Source organism: Limulus polyphemus, unplaced genomic scaffold (assembly GCF_000517525.1).
Source record: "Limulus polyphemus unplaced genomic scaffold, Limulus_polyphemus-2.1.2 Scaffold2050, whole genome shotgun sequence".
Classification (NCBI taxonomy): domain Eukaryota; kingdom Metazoa; phylum Arthropoda; class Merostomata; order Xiphosura; family Limulidae; genus Limulus; species Limulus polyphemus.
This window is the reverse complement of record NW_013667660.1, coordinates 204,469-225,536: the sequence shown is the minus strand read 5'-3', so window position 1 is coordinate 225,536 and position 21,068 is coordinate 204,469. Positions and strand designations below refer to the sequence as shown.

General features: G+C 35.6%; 1 protein-coding gene across 1 annotated transcript in view; it reads right to left on the bottom strand.

Moving 5' to 3' along the window:
* Nucleotides 1-1,078: 1,078 nt before the first annotated feature.
* LOC106465785 (glutamate receptor ionotropic, NMDA 3A-like) overlaps nucleotides 1,079-21,068 on the bottom strand; it is a 31,075-nt gene continuing 11,085 nt past the window's right edge. Inside the window, exons 2-6 of the mRNA XM_022393721.1 lie at nucleotides 9,244-9,851; nucleotides 6,819-7,845; nucleotides 5,593-5,726; nucleotides 2,897-3,044; nucleotides 1,079-1,321 (exon numbers count right to left, since the gene is read on the bottom strand). Coding sequence (XP_022249429.1) covers nucleotides 1,211-1,321; nucleotides 2,897-3,044; nucleotides 5,593-5,726; nucleotides 6,819-7,845; nucleotides 9,244-9,851 — 2,028 coding nt within the window. The 3' untranslated portion in view covers nucleotides 1,079-1,210. The remainder of the gene's footprint in view (nucleotides 1,322-2,896; nucleotides 3,045-5,592; nucleotides 5,727-6,818; nucleotides 7,846-9,243; nucleotides 9,852-21,068) is intronic.

The following is a 21,068-nucleotide window of genomic DNA, read 5'->3' as shown; positions in this document are numbered from 1 at the left end:
CTGGATACACTTCAGCAAAGCTGATGTTTGGTCGGGAACTTCGGTTGCCAGTGGATCTGATAACAGGATGCCCACCTTATGAAGAGTTGCCTGAAAATGTGTCAGAGTTCGAGAAAGTGTTATTTGAAAGGATGGATAATATACACCATCAAATGCATTCAAACTTGAAAACGTCTGCTGATTCCATGAAGCTATGTTATGATAAGAAATTCACTGAAGTCAGATTCGTACCAAGAGACAAGGTGTGGTTGTAACTTCCGCTGTCGTAACAATAATGACACTGACGGCTCAAGGATTTTGGAGTGGAAGAGGCCACCTGCAAAATATTAATCTCTCATGTAATTCTGAGAATGAGTCTATTGACATTATTAGGCCTACATTTGAATATTTTCCCGGATAAACAATAACGTCACTGATCAGACTAGACTTGTCTTAAAACTTACAAATTAACCCTAATTTCCTCTTTCATCACGAAGTGGTAGAAGTTTATTAAACTTCTACCTCAGTGATAGCATCAAAAGTGAATGTACACAGAACTTGTATCTGTAGAGAGTGTATGTCTTGGCGGCGTCCCTGTATAGCCTAACTGGCTATAGAAAAAAAGGTTTTACTTACTTACTTAGTTACGGCATGTGTAACAGTTAATAACATAGCACTGTGTTTCCTTGGTTCTTTCGGGTCATGAATTAAACGTACGACTGTCACTCTGAGCTATTTTACATTGTCTGCCAGTTCGAAATTCAACACAAAGCAATGGCGGCCGCATGCACACATGACCCTCAGTGATAAAGAGTAGTGACTGACGAATCTAATGTTATTTATATCTATGGTTCAAGACACATACATATGAATCTGTTAAAATTTTAAACAGTACACTTGTGTTAAACAGGTGACGTACAAATTTACACCAAACTTTTAAATTTAAAAAACAAAGTTATTAGGATTTAGATGAAAATTATAATAAAAAATGATTTAAAAGAAAAACAGTTATGACAAAAAAAATTGGGTATCGTTAAAAAACATACCTGACTAAAAAACATTAAATGAGGACTTCTCCACACAGTGTCTTTAGGCTTTTCTCGCAAGACTGGTATAACGTAACGAAAAATGAGATGTTCCAAAACTAGTGTACAAATAGCTACAAGATGGCCTACACAAAGCATTATAAATACGCCAGAGACAGCACGCACACTCAAACCCATAGGCTTGGTTAAACCATGCACCGACCCTTCAAAACAGGTACCCTGCCATACCACTTCTGTTGTAGTTGGTCGATATAACCAGCCTCGTTGTAGCGAAGTATCAAGTCTGACATTGCATCCTGAAAAATATAAAAACAACACTTGAAGAATATACAGGCTGGTATAGCATCTTACAATATTACATCTATATAAATAAACGTCAATATGTGTGTGTGTGTATCTGTTCCTTATACGTTTCCACATTTCTTGATCAATCAGCACCAAACTTAACACAGTGATACAGGATGACAAGAGGAAGATCAAATTTCATATTAATATACTTCTTGAAAACACTACATCCTTATTTTCATTATTGGTAACCTTATGTATTTTTATTGAACTTTTAATGTTTATTACGTTAAGAACAAAAAATAGAAGCATAACTTTCTATCCTTTGTTACAAAGGGGTACTCCAGCTAGTTTGTTCATAAAACCAAGACAATTTAGCCAAACTTTATCATGAGTGATATCGTATATCATACTGTTACGACATCGGGGGTCATGTGACGCTAGTATCACGCCACAAGCTTCTCGAACGTTCACGTCCCTTCCTGAAATATTGGGAGTTTACTAGATCTCGGTATTCTTTTATATATAAGACGGTCACGACGTGATGGGAGGGTAATGAGTAATTTAACTGCGGACAGAGAGAATATTGTTGAGCACGTGAGAAGTTCGTTGTGAATTATAGCGTTTGTTATAGAGCGACTGTTGAAATTAAGGGTATCGCAAAATTGTATTCAGAAAGAATAAACCAGTTTTATTTAAGAAAGGATTTGTATCTTTAGAGTTTCTTCAGAAATAATTTTTACGGAAAATTAACTAACGAACGGAGACGTAACAATACGTAGTTACCCTGATGAAGGACATATTGTTGGAAGTTAAATGTTCTATCACTGGGTGGGTTCTGTTAGATTATTTGGTTAAAATGAGGCTCCACGTAATAATAGCAAGTTAGTTAATTTCTTCTTATTTTCTACAACGTTTTTGCGGCCACGTCCACTTGTAAGTTGTAGGCCTAATTCATAACTAAACTTTTCAACATAAATTTCGCATCTACATATTGGCCTAACTTTAAATACAACGTTTCAATGCAAACTACAAGACGTATGCCTAATTTAGCTTTGATCTATAAACAAAGACGTAATTCACCCAGTAACAGAGGAGTAGAATAGACGTGATAAATTTCGTTACTAACACCAAATTTTCAATCACAACTCAAATGAATATTTCACTGTATTCTAAGTCACTAACTCTAACCAACTCTCAATATTTCTCAAAGGCTCTCATTATTAATAGCTCCCTCTGGCTAGAATTTAAAACTAACACACTAAAACCTAAACACGTGTTTTTCTTCATTATTCGAAATGTATTTGTTTGATAGAGATTAAGTATTATTGTTCAATATCTTTATAACATTTTACAGATATTTTGACTCTTGCGGTATGAAGTTTTTTTTTTGTCTGAATAGACGGTTACCAGATTTTCAGAGTTAAAAATTGGGACATTGTATCAACTCTAAACAGTTTAATAATATGTCGCTGTAACAACTCAGAAACACAATAATACACCTAAACAACGTAAAAAAAATATATATTATCACTGACACCAATTAAAACGCTTCTTATTGAAAGACTCTTCATTAGATTGGTTACCTTTAGAGGAAATCCTTGTTGCATTCCAATTGCATATGCATCGTCAAAGATGGGGTCTCCTAACATGTGAAGGTTACAGTCGGGTTCGTTCCCCCGGTAATAATCCAAGACTGCGGTGTCTCCGATCAGAACGTCAAGCTCGCCGTTTCTTAAGCAGAAATTAATAACAGTCAGAAAAGTCGAAATCTCCCAAATAACGCGTCAAGCTCAGTTTTGTAATAACGAATATTTTAATAATGGGCAGAATAGCCGAATATTCCTGTATAACTCGCAAAATTTTCAGTTTTTAAGCATAAAAGGATCAGTAAACAGAAGCGCGAAATTCTTCTAGTTGTCGAGTATTTCAATTTCAGTTTTAGAATAAAAGTTTTAATGCGATTACTAAGAAATACGACCAGTTTTGGTGATATAGAAATACACGTTATTTATAAGTTTAATACATTTAACTTATAATTTCTTTAAAATATTTAAAATAACTTTTTCGTAGTTTCCACTCACTTAAAAGATGTATTCTTCCAGACCTGTTAAATTTATCAGGACTAAAAAATATACGATCCATTTTCACTATGAATTTTTAAAAAGTTTAATAACTAGAGAATTTAAAAGTTTAATTTTTTTGCTAAATATTGGCTGTAGAAAAACAAGACAACGATCATAATTTTGTTCTGCAGGTTTTATGTCAGTGGTAGTTTTTTCTTTCTTAATCTCTAAATGAATGTATTCAGTAAAGGGAGTAATTATGGAAACATAAGCAACACATACAGGAATCACAAATTACGAATAATAGGGACTAGAAAATTTATTAATACTACAATTACTATTAATACAAAGCTGCACGAGGGCTATCTGTGCTAGCCGTCCCTAATTTAGCAGTGTAAGATTAGAGAGAAGGCAGCAAGTCATCACCACCCATCGCCAACTCTTGGGCTACTCTTTTACCAACGAATAGTAGGATTGACCGTTACTTTATAACGTCCCACGGCTGAAAGGGTGAGCATGTTTGGTGTGACGGGGATTCGAACCCGCGACCCGCAGATTGCGAGTCGAGCGCCCTAAACATCTGGTCATGCCAGGCCTTTTATTAATGCAATAAGTTATAAAATGCAATATTTTTTATGGGAGCCATTTGCTTCCCACAGGGTATTACACCTTGTTTTTAGGTTGACATATAGCTTATCAATGGAAGGTTATGGAATACTGTTCCAAATATCCCGCATTGCTTCTCACAATCCAGCAAAGTTGTTTGATCAATTTTTGGCCTTTTCGGGTTTACAAAAGCCCGTAGAGCCTCAAGAATGTTTATATTGGGACTTTGTGAGGGTCAAATGATGATTGTGAGTGTTCCATCGTACTCTTAATCATCAAGATGCCATTACACTACGCTTTCGTATCCTTGGGACCATTATCTTGTTAGAAGATGAATCCCTGCTCAGTGAGTCGTGTTCCTGATAGAATGAAATAGTGGACTTGAATTTACCTGTCAGTAGTAGAAGTGGCATCAATTTTGTATTGATCACCGACACTGTTGGTTGAAATGTAGCCCTGTATTTGAACTAATTTTCAGTCCCACGGTGAGACGGATATAAGTTTACGGACTTATAACGCTAACATCCAGGGTTCGATTCCCCGTGGTGGACACGGCACGTAACCCAGTGTGGCTTTGCTCTCAAACAAACTGAAACTAATCTCCAACATTCTTCTCTGTAGATATTGAACACTGATTACGATATCATTCTTTTTATCCACGTCAATCAAACTGTTGTTGTTTGTTCCCGAACAATTCTAACTTGGATTCGTCTGTAAAGAACACATGTCCCCAGCTTCAGTCATTCTACTGTTTGTGGTCAGGTGCCTGTTTCAACCTTTGGATTGATTACCCCTCTTCTTAGCAGTGGTTTCAAGCAACTACAAGTTCACCGAGGCCACTTCTTACTAATGTGTATCTTACTGTTCTCAGGATAACGTTCACACCTATATATATTTACTGCAAGGTCGTTGACACGATCTGTATTCTACCGTCGTCTATCTCGTGAAGAACGCTAGTTAAGATACTTAAGACTATTCTTAGAAAGGTTTGGTTTTCTTTCTCGAAAACTTTTATTATTAACAATGCCAGTTTCACACACGCCTTGAGTGTTGCACATAGCTCCTAGACAAACATACACGTAGACTATCCTTCACAAACCAAAACGTTTGTAATGTGCTACTTCAGATCTGAGAGCCATGGCTGGATCACACTGGTCGACATAATATGTCTGTTTTTATAGGCTTTATACTGAGGTGGAACCTTTTGATTGGTCGTCACCCAACCAATCAAATTACACATAAATCAACAATAGGAGCCTATCCTCTTGTGCAGTTCATTTTCACACGATTAGGTGTCTTTTATTCTTTTCCCTCACTGTTTTCATAATTATCGAATATAATGTACATATTATTTTTTATATACGTTAATAATCCAATAGAAATAACTTTTTAAGTTTAGGAAAGAACCAAATGCTGCTCTCATCGTAAAAAACAATCTAACATCAAAAAAGTTTTAATTGCTATAACTAAAATCAAAATTTGTCGATGTTCACCGGGAAAGTTAATTAATATGTATAATTACATTCATCTAAGTAGAGCTTGTTAGTAACATCAGTTTTTGTCCAACGTTTTCCACAACCACAGTAATAGTAATTATCACATTTTCTTACCTCAGTTTCTCTAGCCCATCTTCTATGCTCACAACTTCGTATTTTTTCACGTGGTCCCAGAGCCGAGGATATTCCCGCAAAATGTAACCTTCAGCAGCACTTCCCTTAGCCGTGCCTGTTCGCTGGTTGAAAAGCTAGAATGGCATAATTTGGTAAATTAGCAGAACTTCCAGTTAAGCTTAGCTTAGCAATGTTATATATATATTTAAATTTAACTGTTTTCCATCAGGTGAATCAGAACGATTACGTACTTTTGTGAATCTGTAGATATGCCAATCGATTTACGGAGAATTTGTTTGTTTTGTTCGAGCAAAGCTACACGAGGGCTACCTGCGCTAGCCGTCCCTAATTTAGCAGTGAAGGACTAGAGGGAAGGCAGCTAGCCATCACCAACTCTTGGGCTACTCTTTTACCAACGAATAGTGGGATTGACCGTTACATTATAACGCCCCCACGGCTGAATGGGCGAGCATGTTTGGTGGGACGGGGATCCGAACTCGCGACCCTCAGATTGCGAGTCGAGCGCCCTAACCACCTGGCCAGAAAGAAATAGAGATGACATGGTTTTTATTGTTTGGACTCGTATTTCATTTCCTCTTGCATTTCATAACTATGGCTATATGCTTGTCTTGTGACCAGACATAGTGCTACCAACTGTACTGATGTTGATTGAAAATCTCACAGCAAGTATGACAGTGCAGTATTATTTGTGAATCAACACATGTAAGATCGTGTAATATTTTCACCAATTGTATTTTCTTTGTATCTATTTATTACTAGATGCAGTCTTGTATACTTGGAGGAAAGTGTATTTGATTGCCTTGGGAGGGAGACTGTAAGAAACGAGACAGTATGACCATTGGAGAAGTAAGGTATATCTTTCTAAAGTACTCTGATTTTTGTATTGCTTGTTTTTTGATTTAACTGTTTCTAAGTCTCACATGCTACTACTACGTATGTAGGAAGCAAATTATATGTAGGAAAGAAAAAAGAGGTTTATAAGAGATTATTGATGACAATTTAAGAAAAACTTACTACACTTGTATAACAACATATGTACTTCAAAATATAAATATGAAAAACAAATTAATCTAAGTACTTATTTGCTAAATAGAAAAAAAAGGCATTAATCTAAATACTTGTTATATAGAAAAAAATTAAACCGAACTTAAATATATGTTTGTCAAATACAGAAAATAAAACAAAACAATTTAAATGTTACTTACGTCGGAATCATACAGATCATCGACTCGTAGTTGGAAGAAAAGTCCTGCAAAGAGAGCTGCTACCTTAGCAGTGTAGCTAGCTAAAAATATCACGCTGAAACAACCCCAGACGTTAATGAGCACTTTATTAGGCCAGGATTTGGGGGCCTTGAAGGCTACCAGGTGGCTAAAGAGAAGGGACCACATGACCCAGAGAGCCGAAGCTAGACTAAAGTTTTTGGTGCGCTGTCTACCCCAAGGATTCAGGCCAAATGGACTCAACCACTCGTAGACTGCAGCAGTAATAGCCGTAACGTTTAGACTAGCAAATATGACGATCCAGAGTTCGATACTAAAGGGTTCGAGAAAGGCAGAGAGTGGAACTGCATGTAGCCTAGAGGGCGCTAGACATGATACCCCAGAGTGGAAGTAGGGGACGGAGAAGTCCACCTCTTGTATGGTGAGGCTGTTGACACTGTAAGAAGAGAAAGCCAGATGAGCGGCGCCACTGACTAAGTCCGCCGTGATCCCATTCCATCCTTTCCCGCGATTTGTTCCAAACATCCCGTCAGCCACCAGGTACAAGTCGTATTCGAAATGTAAATCATTAGCTATGTCCGTCAGTAAGTCCATCGTTATCCCTGCACAGCAGGTCACGTTGTATCTGATTCCTTCGCACCTTCCTCGAGCATAGTCGGCGAAGATCGTTGCTAGCTCTTCCTCCCGATTTGTGGTCACCTGTAAGCACGGTATCCCCATGAGACAACTCCCGTTGCTAACCCTTGTAGACTGTTGGACAAACGGTGGTGCGAAGGCTGTGACCACCCGGAATCGCTGCTTTCCTAGTGGCCAGGGAGCTGTCCTCCCTGCTCCCAACCAAAGGACGGCATCTAGACGGACGGACAGACCACTCACATTCCCCAGAACCTTCCATGTTCCTTGCACCAAATTCAGAACATCAAACACTGGAAACTTGACGAGGTTGGAAGAGAAATTACTTGCGTTTCTTTGCACACTTCTTTCTTGGTCTAAAACACGATTCAGGTGCCTTTGAGAGATAAAATAATTAGTAATACTAAAAAAACAAAAATCACGTTAAATAGATCATAAAACGCCAAAACCCATTAATCCGAGCGCTTTCGACAGCTCCTCCCCCATATAACGTTAAAAACAAACAAACAAAAGCTTTCGAAAGGTGAGTATTTCTATTGGATGGATCAGTTTTATTTTTTAATCAAAATAGTCACAAGTTAAGTTCTGTCAAAGTAAATATATGTCTGTGTTTTTGTTTGATATATATATATCAGTATTGATTCCGGGAAATTTTTAACACAGAAACAAGTTCAGAGTTAAACAAGACAGCTTGATCACATATACAAGTGTATTTTCTACCTTTGTTAACAGCAGTTAGTGATCAAATTGTAACCGATGTTTAAAAACAATTGTCCTGCGACATGTTCGCATAAGTTGAGTTGCACACGAACATTTGATTTAATGTCAGAATTTCCTTGGTTACGAACACCCGTTCATTGAAAGCCGAGTTAAGAATAAAACTAAAAGAAGTGTATGAACTAAAAGACGACTAACATTACGAACTTCACCAACTTATTGATAAGAAAACTGGTTAAACAATTCATTACATTTCCCCAGAACACAATGAAAACAAATAATGGAGAGATATATCTCACCCTCAGATTTTTTTTTTTTACCCAACAGTCTCATATATTTTTTTTTAGCCCTAGAGAGTTAGACCGGCACAGCAGATGTTATCAGTGCTGCTGGGGTCAAAGTGTGACTCAGTGTTTAAGTTGTTAACACTAGTTCCTGCTGTTCGTAGCTCTAGAAACGTTGGTATTACAACGTCCAGTATGACTCAGGATCTCAGTTGTTAACACTAATTCCTGATGTTCCTAGCCCTACAAACGTTTGTATTACAACGCCCAGTATGACTCAGGATCTCAGTTGTTAAAACCAGTTCCTGACGTTCGTAGCCCTAGAAACGTTTGTATTACAACGCCCAGTATGACTCAGGATCTCAGTTGTTAACACCAGTTCCTGACGTTCGTAGCCCTAGAAACGTTTTTATTACAACTGTAATAGTTGAATAAAGTGTGTCCAGTCTACAGTATAAGAACCTAACAACTATCAAGTTGTTTAATCAGCTGTTTAATAACTTAAAAATGTTAATCAAATACTTTTAATTTCATATTTAAAAGAAATCCCTGGAACCTTATTTGACCTTTTGTGACCCTGCGTAGTTTACCAAGAACAACAACACCATTTAACTGCATATTCCCATTAGAATATTACTTTTATCTTAACACTAGTTTTAATTTTTATGTATCCTAACACTAGATATTGTATTAACGAGAGAGAGAACGAACGTTTATGAAAACAGTTTACTAGTTCCAAATTATGTACATTAGAAATACATTAATACTCTTACCTGTGTAATTCACGGGAAAAAGTTTTGTGTCGCTTATCAGGAGGAAAGGAACACCTTAAAGTACGGGCAACATTTACAATCCAATTCTCGAAAATTGCTGTCCCTATTTGTTCAACAGTTTCAGCGAAAACGTTTACTGCTTCTCGCACATTCTTTGGCTTCAGGGTTATTGGTCTAAGTCGGAGAACCAATAGGCCGGACGGATAGAAGCCCACATGACTGGATTCGAGGTTAATGCTGTCTTCTAACCCGACCCAAATAAAGTTGCCCCTCAGTAGGTTTAGGTTTTCAGCTACTTCGAATACCCGTACAGCTGTATCCTCGTCGCAGTAAAGAAGAATAACCCTGCTATGACCCTCCCTTATTTTGCCCAATCTGATCAATATTTCATTATTTTCCAAAGTCTTACGAAGAGAAACTGTTGTGAGAGGGCGCCACGGAGAAGAATTCAGACGAACTTGAAGATGACGAATAAGCAGGGAACCAATGTTACTATCGTCTGCTACTAGTACTACGTCGTACCATTTACAGAAACGAAGGAATTGAAAAACCGCGTCGGCTAGTTCCGTTGTCGAAGGATCCAGTGAGGTATAAAACGGGTTTACATCCTGCATAATAATAAAACAAGTTTAATTCGTGACAATATATTAAAATAAAAAGGACTATTCCTTCAAAAAACTGTCTTATCAATTAACATTAACTTCCGATCAGAATAAGCTATATACTTACAGCAAAAGTAAAAATCAACCTCTCCATCAGTTTAGCTAATTAAATACACATTTCTTACGTTTTTTTTTGCGGAGATTAGAAAAATGCATTGTTTCATCAGTTTGGTAATACCCTCACTGTTAGGATTACGGCCGAAAACGTTGCTATCTTTAACTGAGATAAAGAATATTATACATATGTTCTACTGTTATTGAACTGGTCATTTGGTAAAACACTCGTGGTATATTGTTGACATTTTCTACAACGTAAGTTAGATCAAAGGACAAATTTCACAAATTAAATAAATGAAATACTATACGCTTTAGAACCTAACATTTTTAATATACGATCAATAAATTCACATCAAACAACTACTCTAGAAGTGGTTTTATCTAATTTTACCACGTAGACAGATGAATATCATAATAATACACACATATATATACAGTGTCATGCAAGCAGTTAAATAATTATGCATAGAATTTCTTTTATGTGCAGTTTTTGGAATTACTAACATGATTAAAGATTGATATTTTAGAAATATAAATATTCAATGCATTATTTATCTTTTAAATAATGCACATTCACTCTACATAAGTAACACAGGCCTGTGGTGGTTTTATTGTCTTAACATTTTTACGTGTTCTACAGTAATTCCTGTGCGCTAAATTCGAAAATGATATCCATTTTTCTCCATCACGTACAGACTTTTAACAAAACATCATATATACTTTTACATAAGTGAATCATTTTCATTGAAATCGGGTCACATTTTGTTATGCGTAAAATGCTGACAACCACTGGCTACAGATTTCTCTAGACCAATCGCGACGTGAGAATCTTATCGATCGTTCTAGAACCCAAACATAATAATAAAAAATGATCGTTGTGGTAAACGAAATAATAATTTGATCTAAGTAAGAGTTTTTTCTTCCCGATTTGTAAAAAAATCCTTACGTGATAGAAAAAATAATAATATTCTTTTCGAAATCTGCGTAGTTGAATTACGGAAAATCCGTTATTAAAACCAAAACAACTTTTATGAAGATTAAATTCGCAGGCCTATGTTATGCTAGCTGTACTGTATGGATACAACAAACACCGAAATAAATACCGAAATTGTAAATAAATAAAAATTCGATGTATTATTTTTTACCCTTTGCATAATAGAACTTATTTTAACAGGGTAAACTAAAAAGAGAACATTAAATTATTTTTTTCTATAGCGTTTTGAAACCATTCTAATCTGAAACCGTTGTGTCACATTTCAGTGATTGAATCAGCGAAAGTACTCCCCAGTCGGCTGTTGTGTAGATTGTTAAATCCGTTGGTTCTTTTGTTTTCTGGGACGTGTTTGAATAACGAGCTTTTCCTGCAGTGCAATTTCAACTTTTGAATTTTTTTTTTCTGTTATAATATATACAAATTACAGACAAATTCCAAATACAAGCAATCTAGCTACACTCATAGATTAATATTTTGTAAAATTATTTTGAATAAAATAACAGAAGCGAGTTCCGTATTTTTGAGTAAATAGCGCTGAAACAGAAACAGAAACGAAAAGTTCGTTCTCGGGTTATTTTTGTGCATACCGTTCTGCCTATATAAAAAGCATAAACAAAGTTTAATCATATCTACGAACTAATCTCTTCAATCTTTAGCTTAAAACCAGTATTGCGATATTGTAATATAACATCTTAGAGCATTAATACAACTTCAATTGGATATCACTCATAGAAGATGTTAACCCTTATCTAGTTTAAGTTTTCGTCTAGTACTCCAAGTTAATACACCGAAACAAATATCTGATACTTACAGATATTTTTGTTTTTAGGATATAGATGTAAATATCAGGGTTCTATTCTATAGCTATTATTTTTAGGGTCTGGAACAGAGTGCCTTTTATTGACAACCTATAGAAATTTTCAGCCGGAAGATCATAATGGAAAAATTAATATTCGTCTTTAAATACATAGATCTGTACATGGCCCGTCAGACTGTCGTCTACTGTAATTTATTGAGAAATAAAACAAATATTGTGAAGGTCAGGATACGAGCTCATGCGACAGTTGCCGGTAAACAAAGCACTACGAACTCTTAAAATCAAGACCAGGTAGTTAGGGCGCTTGACTCACAATCTGAGGGTAACGGGTTCGATTCCCACCAAAAATGTTTGCCCTTTCAGCTGTGGGGGCGTTATAACGTGACGGTCATTTCCACTATTCGTTAGTAAACGAGTAGCCCAAGAGTTGGCGGTGGGTGGTGATGACTAGCTGCTTTCCTTCTAGTCTTACACTGCTAAATTAGGGACGGCTAGCGCAGATAGCCCTCGTGTAGCTTTGCGTGAAATTCAAAACCAAACCATCCTTAAAGTCATATTTTGTGTAAGAAGTTACAATACGTGTAAGAGTTCAAATATGGAACAACTGCGAATGTACGTAAAACAAATCTGATTATTGTTTTTCAGACATTGTTTTAGAAATTAAAATTACCGATACTTTCTTTACATGAGCTGATTAACATTTAATTAAAACTTTAAAAAAATGAAGCTAAACTAAGCCTTAATGAAGACATTTCAGTAGCACTAATTGATTAGATGTTTGTTTCAAATTAAGATATAAATTAATTACTGTAGTGTAATTCAAAAGACTGATCATTAAAACTGAAAATCAGATGAGTAAGGAATATTACACTCTCCACAACTTAAGCCCGTAAGGGGAATAGAATTACTTGGATCATGAATAGTGTACGCTCGCTATTAATCGATATGTTAGGCCTAAGTTGTAAGATCGACAAAATGTAAGGCAGAATATAATAACGAAGAACTCCACCGCAATACAGTAATCGATATCGATTTGAAAGGGGATGATAGATGGCGTAACGGGAAACTCTGACAACCAGGCCATAAGGAGTGTGGTGTCCTATTGCCAGAGGGAATGTTTGTGAAATGAAAGCGAGGCTGAAAAAGCTGCTTCGCGGTTATTGCAGCCAAATACTAAGAAAACATCTGAGAAGAACCAGACGAAAATGCACTTAGTAAACAAATTTTTTGTTTTCGAAATAAACTCCTCCCAAAGGAATAAAATTTGATAATAGTATTCGACATTAGAATAACACTTGGATAGTGTTGCTATAGCGATAGAAAAAAAAACTTAATTATAGCAACAAATAACTTTAATCAGGACAGTCCATCATAACACATTTTGTTATTGTTAATATTATAGGTGACACTTTTTAGAGATTTAACTATCACCCCCTCATCAGTTAACTTGAGTTAGTCTAAACTATATGACACGCTGTGGATTTAAGTCATATTAAGTTAAATTCCATTTTTTACTGCTAGTTTCATTGACAGCATTGGTAAATATTATATCTTTATTTTTTCCTCTTTACCTATTATATGTGCCTTGTATTATTAAGCTTAGTTTGTATTGCTAGTTTATATATGGAGTTAGGATTAACTTAGATCTTCTTAAATGACGAAACTCTTAAGACACTATTGGGATGACGGCCGAAAAGATCGATAACAGCGAAAGCACTCAACTCAAATGGATTTAAATCATTATATGTTTTATGTTTCATGACATTACACGCTCTTGGTAAAACCAGTATATTACATTCACTGGGTTAATTATTGGGTTTATACTTAATTTTTCTTTGACCTGAAGACTTTCGAAACGTTGTTCTTTACACTTGTGTTTTACAACAGGCAGTTACCATCCATTCCGGGTTACTCATCAATACTTAGTTCTGATCAGAAGTTATTGGTAATTGATTATAATGTCATTTTACGAGCTACATAATTAATTGAAAAGCAGGAGTTTAGAGAAAAGACAAAATTACTAATACCAACAACATCCACGACATCTTTCCATCAAATAAAAGTGCTCCATAATAAATCTGATGTAAAACCATAATCCTAAGCGTTCTTCACACCATACTCTATCCATGAAGAGAGGAACGGTTATCTTTATGCACCATGATTTCATAACATTTATCATAACAGGACAGACAACGTTACTAATACCAGTCACATCCTCGATATTAAGCTGAGCGTGGCTTAGTGACTAACGTGCTCGGACTATTAAGCCTAGGATCCATGGATCGCGGCCCGCTTCAGTAAAAATGGTACCGGAGTATTCGGTCAGACAACAGTAGCCTACGTGTTGGCGGTGGGTGCTATTGAATATTTGCTATTTTTGAATATATATTTGAATATACCCGTTACTATACCATAAGATAAATCCATGAACTCCGAAACCCGTTACTATACCATAAGATAAATCCATGAACTCCGAAACCCGTTACTCTGTCATTAAGGATGGTGTCTGGAAACTTGTGTTTATTATTTGCTCAGCCAATGTAATGACAAAAGCGGAAGTCGTGTGTTTGACAGGCTTAGAGAACACACCTAACTGGTTTAAAATGGAGACACAGACCAAGAACCAACAGCAAAATATAACAAAGTACGGCCCCGTTCTTAGAACTGTTAATATTTTTTTAATAAAAGCATTTGTCCAAAAGAAAAACACCCATTGAAACAACGATACTGAAGATCACCAGATCAAGACCATTCGTCTTTAATCGGGAGTTTAAGTTGCTTTTAGCTGACGTTGTTCGTTTCAGTATCCATATAAAACTAAGACTAGTAGTTACTGCAGAGAAGCGGATGTTAACACATCATAGACTGATTGAATGACAAAACACACACACACACACCCCTCAAAAAATGATCCACTCTTCAGCAAGCTTTCAGTACTTTACCAGAAGCAATGAAGTGATTTGTTATCCACTACGTTAATTTAAACTAAATTATATTGAGTTAACTGTCGTTGGAAAGTTTAAAGCATTTGCTGTATATTTAGCATATATTGTTTTATTATTGTTGAAATGTTAACGAATTATAGCTACAAAATACAACGAATTATTTACTGTTTGAACGATTAAGGCATTTATAGTACTGACATCTATTACTGGAATGTCGAAGGCATTATTTATAGCAGGCAACAAAATCAAGTGGCAAAATTATTGTTGGAAAAGTTGAAATATCAACTATAGCTATTCATTTCAGAGTCATTTAGTAGTGAAAGGCAAAGCTCTTTAGAAAAACAAAGATATGGCAAGGTTGTTTTTGTTTCATGAAGTCTCTTAATTTTATAGAATTTCTACTTTGTTGAGAAGTTATCTTATCGAAGGTATCCAATAATTAAGATTTTGTCATGAACAGCACTGCTGCTGCTACAAGAATCACATTTGACATCTCTGCTTCTGTACTCAGTAATTTCATTAAGTAGGCCTAGCCTCATCAGGTGTTCTTGGAATAAAGGCCGAAAACGCCGCTAACAACGAGAGGGCCCGGCATGGCCAGGTGGTTAAGGCACTCGACTCGCAATCTGAGGGTCGCGGGTTAGAATCCCCATCACACCAAACATGTTCGCCCTTTCAGCCGTGGGGGCGTTATAATGTGACGGTCAATCTCACTATTCGTTGGTGAAAGAGTAGCCCAAGAGTTGGCGGTGGGTGGTGATGAATAGCTGCCTTCCCTCTCGTCTTACACTGCTAAATTCGGGACGGCTAGCGCAGATAGCCCTCGTATAGCTTTGCGCGAAATTCAAAAAACAAACAAACAACAACGAGAATACAAAACTTGTGACCAAGGGAAGAGTGACCATAGAAATGTTTGTCTTTTATTTCTAATTAAGATATTATTATTTGTTACTGTAAGTTTTAGCAACTCCTCTGGTAGAAGTTATTACATAACATCGTGTAATAACAAGAAGCTTTACCCCTGTAAAACTGTATTTTCTGTCTTTCACAAGATCGTTAAAAATTTCCCTCTGGTGGAAGGTATTGCAACAAGATAGTTTTTTACTCTTGACCTTACTTAACCAGAATGAACATAGTAATATACTTTCTGTTTATAGGTCATCATTGTTTTGCTAATGGATAAATTGTCATGGTATAAATGACAGAAACAAGACCTCCTCCAAAATGAGTCTTAATCATAGTCGTAAAGTATTGGAACACAGAGACATAAGAACATAGGGGAGAATTCCAATACACATATATTAAACCATAATAATTCTGACAAACACTTGTTTTTAAAATTAATAAGTGAATTCCAGATATAGTTTCCGCTGTTTTACCTAAAGCCTAAGCCATCTTGTCAAAGAACTCATCTTTGTCAATGGCTAAAACTACAAGATTCTATTTCTATTATTATTATAGCCATTTATTTATTTTTCAAGGTAACTTATTTTGGGGTATGGTGCAGAGCATATAACAATCATTTTATTTCATTTTAAGATACAAAAAACAGTTGAAATTTCAGGTAAAAGAGTGAAAAAACAAACAGAATTGTGTTTCAAATCTAATTTCAACAAATCATCATGCTGTTATTGTGTCCCTATTTGTGTGTGTGAAAAACACGTTTGTACTTAGTCGTAGAATATTTGTGTGTCGAGAAAAATATTAAAACAGAATAAATTAAAGCAAGAATTGCAAATGAAAATATTTAGAGAGAGAAAGAGAGATAAAAAATAACAGTTTGATTGCTTCTAAATCACACCCCATTCTGTGTTTTTATTGTGCAACTTAATGAAAATACACGTTTCCCATATAGAAATTACAACCTCTTTAACTTAATATTATCTACTTTAAGAAATAATTGGTATAGTGCATAACTTAAAACAATAGAACAACATCGATCATATATTTTGTTCTTAAATCTGTTAAATTGTTATAACAATTATCCAATATTTTGTTCTAATATTTGTCAAGTTGTATAAAACCTTTCATAAATCAAGGCCAATTTTAAAATGGCAACGATTTAATGATACGAGATTTGAAGGTAGTTTCTACACTAATAACAGTTTCCCTCGGTTTTATCGTCCAGTAGACTGAATTAGTAGTCATAAATTAAGAAATAAACTCTACAGTTAAACGGTTATAATTATTCACTATAAGCTGAGCATAAATTCGTAAGAGACTAATTTTAATCAGCATACCAATTTAACTGTATTTTATCTAGTTGCATTAAGTTAAAATAAATCACTTATAAAACTTCCAAAGAGTACACCCACCCACCCCCAGCTAAGAACAATCAAAGGAAAAGGAGCATTAAATGGCGTGAGTCGTGTCTGATACTCAATTCTTTGGTTTATATTTTAAATCATTGACTTCCTGACTAGTTTTTTTTTAGACTTTACACAATTTTATATTCAGATTCCAGTCGTTTGCAGGTAATTACACAACATCATTTCACGTGGGCTGTGTAGTGTGTGAAACACGGACACACAGTTCACATATCACTTGATGTAGGCTGTATAGCGTGTGAAACACTGACATACAGTTTACATATCATTTAATGTGGGCTGTAAAGTGTGTGAAACACTGACACACAGTTCACACATCACTTGATGTGGGATTTATGGTGTGTGAAACACTGACACAAAATTCACATATCATTTGATGTGGGCTGTATAATGTGTGAAACGCTGACATACGGTTCACATATTTGATGTGAACTGTAAAGAGTGTTGAAAACAGTTTCTATCCGTTGTTTAATAAACACTTAAAAGCCATGACCGGGAACTGAGCATAGCCTAGCGGTTATCGTGCCAAACTGTAAATCAGAAGATATGAAGATATTTTGTTAAGTGTCTCAATTCCGGTGCAACATGGCCGTGAATGAGAGTGTTATGTAAAAAGGTGTTAGATATGTTTTGCTCAAGAAAAACTATACTTATGTGTTGTTAAAGTAAAATAAAGGTGACATAGGAGATTGACTGAAAAAGAAATGTTAAATAGATAAGCTTCTAAAGACAGGCATGGAAAATTATCCTAAATAAATAGTAAGTATTAGAAAGATTAGGAGTAACATTAGGAGTTCACATTGCATGGAAAAATAAATAAATAAATAATAACAATTGAAGATCACCTATTCCAGGATCCAGGTTTATTCCACTAGGTTGAACAGTATTTAGACAAAAAAATCCAATAAGCTTCTTTTTATCTCTCTATCAGCTTTAATTTTTAAGTTGGTTTTGATGTCGATGAGAGTAATATCATTAGTGGAATGACCGGGCTGGTAAAAGTGTTGAGCAACAGGGAGATCATTTTTGGTGTTAATAAAAGATTTGTGGTTGATGAAACGTTCTCTAAGAGTTGTTTGTGTATGTCTTACATATTGGTGATTGTATTTTTTACACTGTGTAAGGTAAATGGTGTTTTGTGTTCCACAAGTGATTTCTTTGAATATTTTAAAGTTTCTTTGGTTGTACTTGTCAGAAAGAGTCGGTAGTTTTTATGAACTTTCAGGTTTGAAAACCAGCTTTATTAAATGGATGACAACCATGTAATAAAAGCTCGTATAGTAAGTATAGTTTTTCTTGACCACTTCTAAAGCAAAGCATCTTTAACACCTTTTTACACAACGATCTCGCACCCGACCCGTGTTGCACCGGAAACTGAGATACACGTACAACAGTACATTGAAAAATGTTCAAAAACACTTCATGGAAGCCCAGGTGAATTTCATGACGTCACTCACTTCTCTTTATATATATCACTCACCCAGTTACACTATCATTCCCAGTCTACCCCTGAAGAAGAAAGTTCCACCTTTCGAAAGCGCTCGAGTTAGAGGGTTTTTGTCGTTTTATAATAAGATTTCTTGATCCTACGTGTTTTTCTGACATAACGAACATTTCTCTATCAAATACTGTTTGATCATCATATTAATAATACATGTTGAAGAAAGTACGTGAAAATTGGAAGTAATTTCCCAGGTAATGACTCACAGTAGCTCCATGGAGCATGACTTGAACATTGGAAGTAATTTCCTAGGTAATGACTCTCACAATAGCTCCACGGAGTATGACTTGAACATTGGTAGTAATTTCCCAGATAATGACTCAACCACCGAAAGTAGTTTCTCAGGTAATAAATGATATAGTAACTTCTTAGAAAAAGAGCACTTTATTCTCTACATCAAACCATACACAAAGCAGTGCTGGCACATTCTCAGAATAACAAACTCAGAGCAGACTCAGGGGACCCACTTAGCGCCTCTCGGACGAAGACCCAAGATATATAAGTGGATTTTATAAATAGAGTTCAATATTTTTTTTTGTTTATTGTTAAGCACGAAGCTACACAATGGGGAAGTGGGTTAAATATATTGAACCCTTTAGGGTAAAAGAAAACAAAAATCTAAGTTCCCATACCTTACAGGAAATGAACAAAAACTCTCAATAAGTTTTCAGTTCGACGGTGTAGTTATATAAGGTTTCCACCTTTTCAGTTGGAATATTAGTTAATTTAAAAAGAAAAAAAAATCCAGTACCTCATCTCGTTTCCATTTTACGTACGCCGTTGGAAACGCTCAAGTTCTTTCTGGCAATGTAGACTCGTGTCACGTGACGCAGAGGCATCTTGGTAATGGAGCAAGAACCAGTTTCTTTCATCACAACTACTTAGTTGTTTATATCAAATAAAACTTCCTCCCTGTTCAAGATTTTTCTAAAGCTAAAAATTTGTATAATGGAGTGAAAACTTTCCACATGCCTGACATAATCCTGATGTTTTTATGCCATTTTAACCTTCAATAATTCCGTAAACACATTTAAACGTACGTATTTATAACATATATAATTCCAGTAATCACATAACAGGGGCATAATTATGTAAATAAATTCCAAATACTGTTATTGGCGAATAGTCTACTTGATTTCAAGTAAGAAAAATACAATAATATATTGGCACATGGCCAAGTTATAATACTGAGTGGTGGTTTGCGTTCAATGGCTTTTGGCAATTGGCCAACAATTACAGACGATGTTACTGTATCTAAGTGCTGGGGCAAGCGATTAAGTTTATTGGACTCAAAGTTGTCGAGTTTGAATCATACAGTTTATAACTTTTCTACTTTGATTCTTTTATTAAATTCACACAAGTTATTTGACCTAAGTAGTTGGGTTAAAATAATCTAGTTTATAATTCCATTCTGTTGGATTAAATCGACAGTTTTTTTCTCTCTCTCAAAGATTTATGTTTAAGCGTTCCTGAAATCAGTAAATTACAAAGCGTTGACTACGTTAAATTAAACCGATTTTGAATGTGAAGTCAGCAAGGTACCACAGCCAATATAAAGTCACGGTGGAATGGTATGTATTAAATCTACATTTCTACATTGATTGACGTTTTGGGAAAGAGCATGCAACATTCCTTTCCGACGTAAAACATTCTTAGATCATAAAGATGTATTCATTCCAAGATGGGAATATACCTTGTACTTAATGGCATTAGGAAACAGAGGAATATGGATCAAGATGGGGCACCAGGACCATCCAGAATGAGACATGCAACAAGTCCTGCTCCAGTGTAGTATGCAAAGTGCGGAGTCTTGTAATAGGCGAGAATCCACAAATACAAAGATCAGTGGCAAAAATAGTTCCTGTGTCCTAGGTAATAGTATGCAACAGAATCAAGAAGGATTCCTGTCAGGAAATGAGGCCAACAGAGTATGGATTCACTAAGATAAGTCTTCTAGTTATATTTCTTTCAATAGTCATATACCCTAATCAGCTGGAGCGAGAAACAAGAATTCTTTCTATTCTTTAGGAAGACATACCCGACAAGTCGCCAGACGCAGCGCCAATGGATTTCTGTACGATGGAACTGTTGACATGGGCTCTTGGAAACCGTCGTTTTCATACACTAGACGGATTATAGAGAGCATGCAGAGAACACTGATATGCTTTGGCCAGGTAAGGCTTACGCCGGAGCCTTTTTGCAATGGAAACTATGTTGCAAGGCTATGCTATTATAAATATGCATTATCTTTATATGAAGTACGACTGGATGTGGCGACATGAACTGTAACGAAGTGGCAAGTCTCTAAAGTCGTTTTAGTAGGATGTATTCAATGCTCTGAGAATATGTAACTACAGTATAATTATCGTAAGATTGAGACTTTTTACGAGAGTAATTTTAGAAGTAATCTTTTCGGGATGTACAGAACTAATTAGATAACATGTGGTTGGAAATGTGTATCTTGTCTAGATTCTTTTAGAAACAGATTCAATCTTCAAACTACCTACCTGCTTTTATACCGT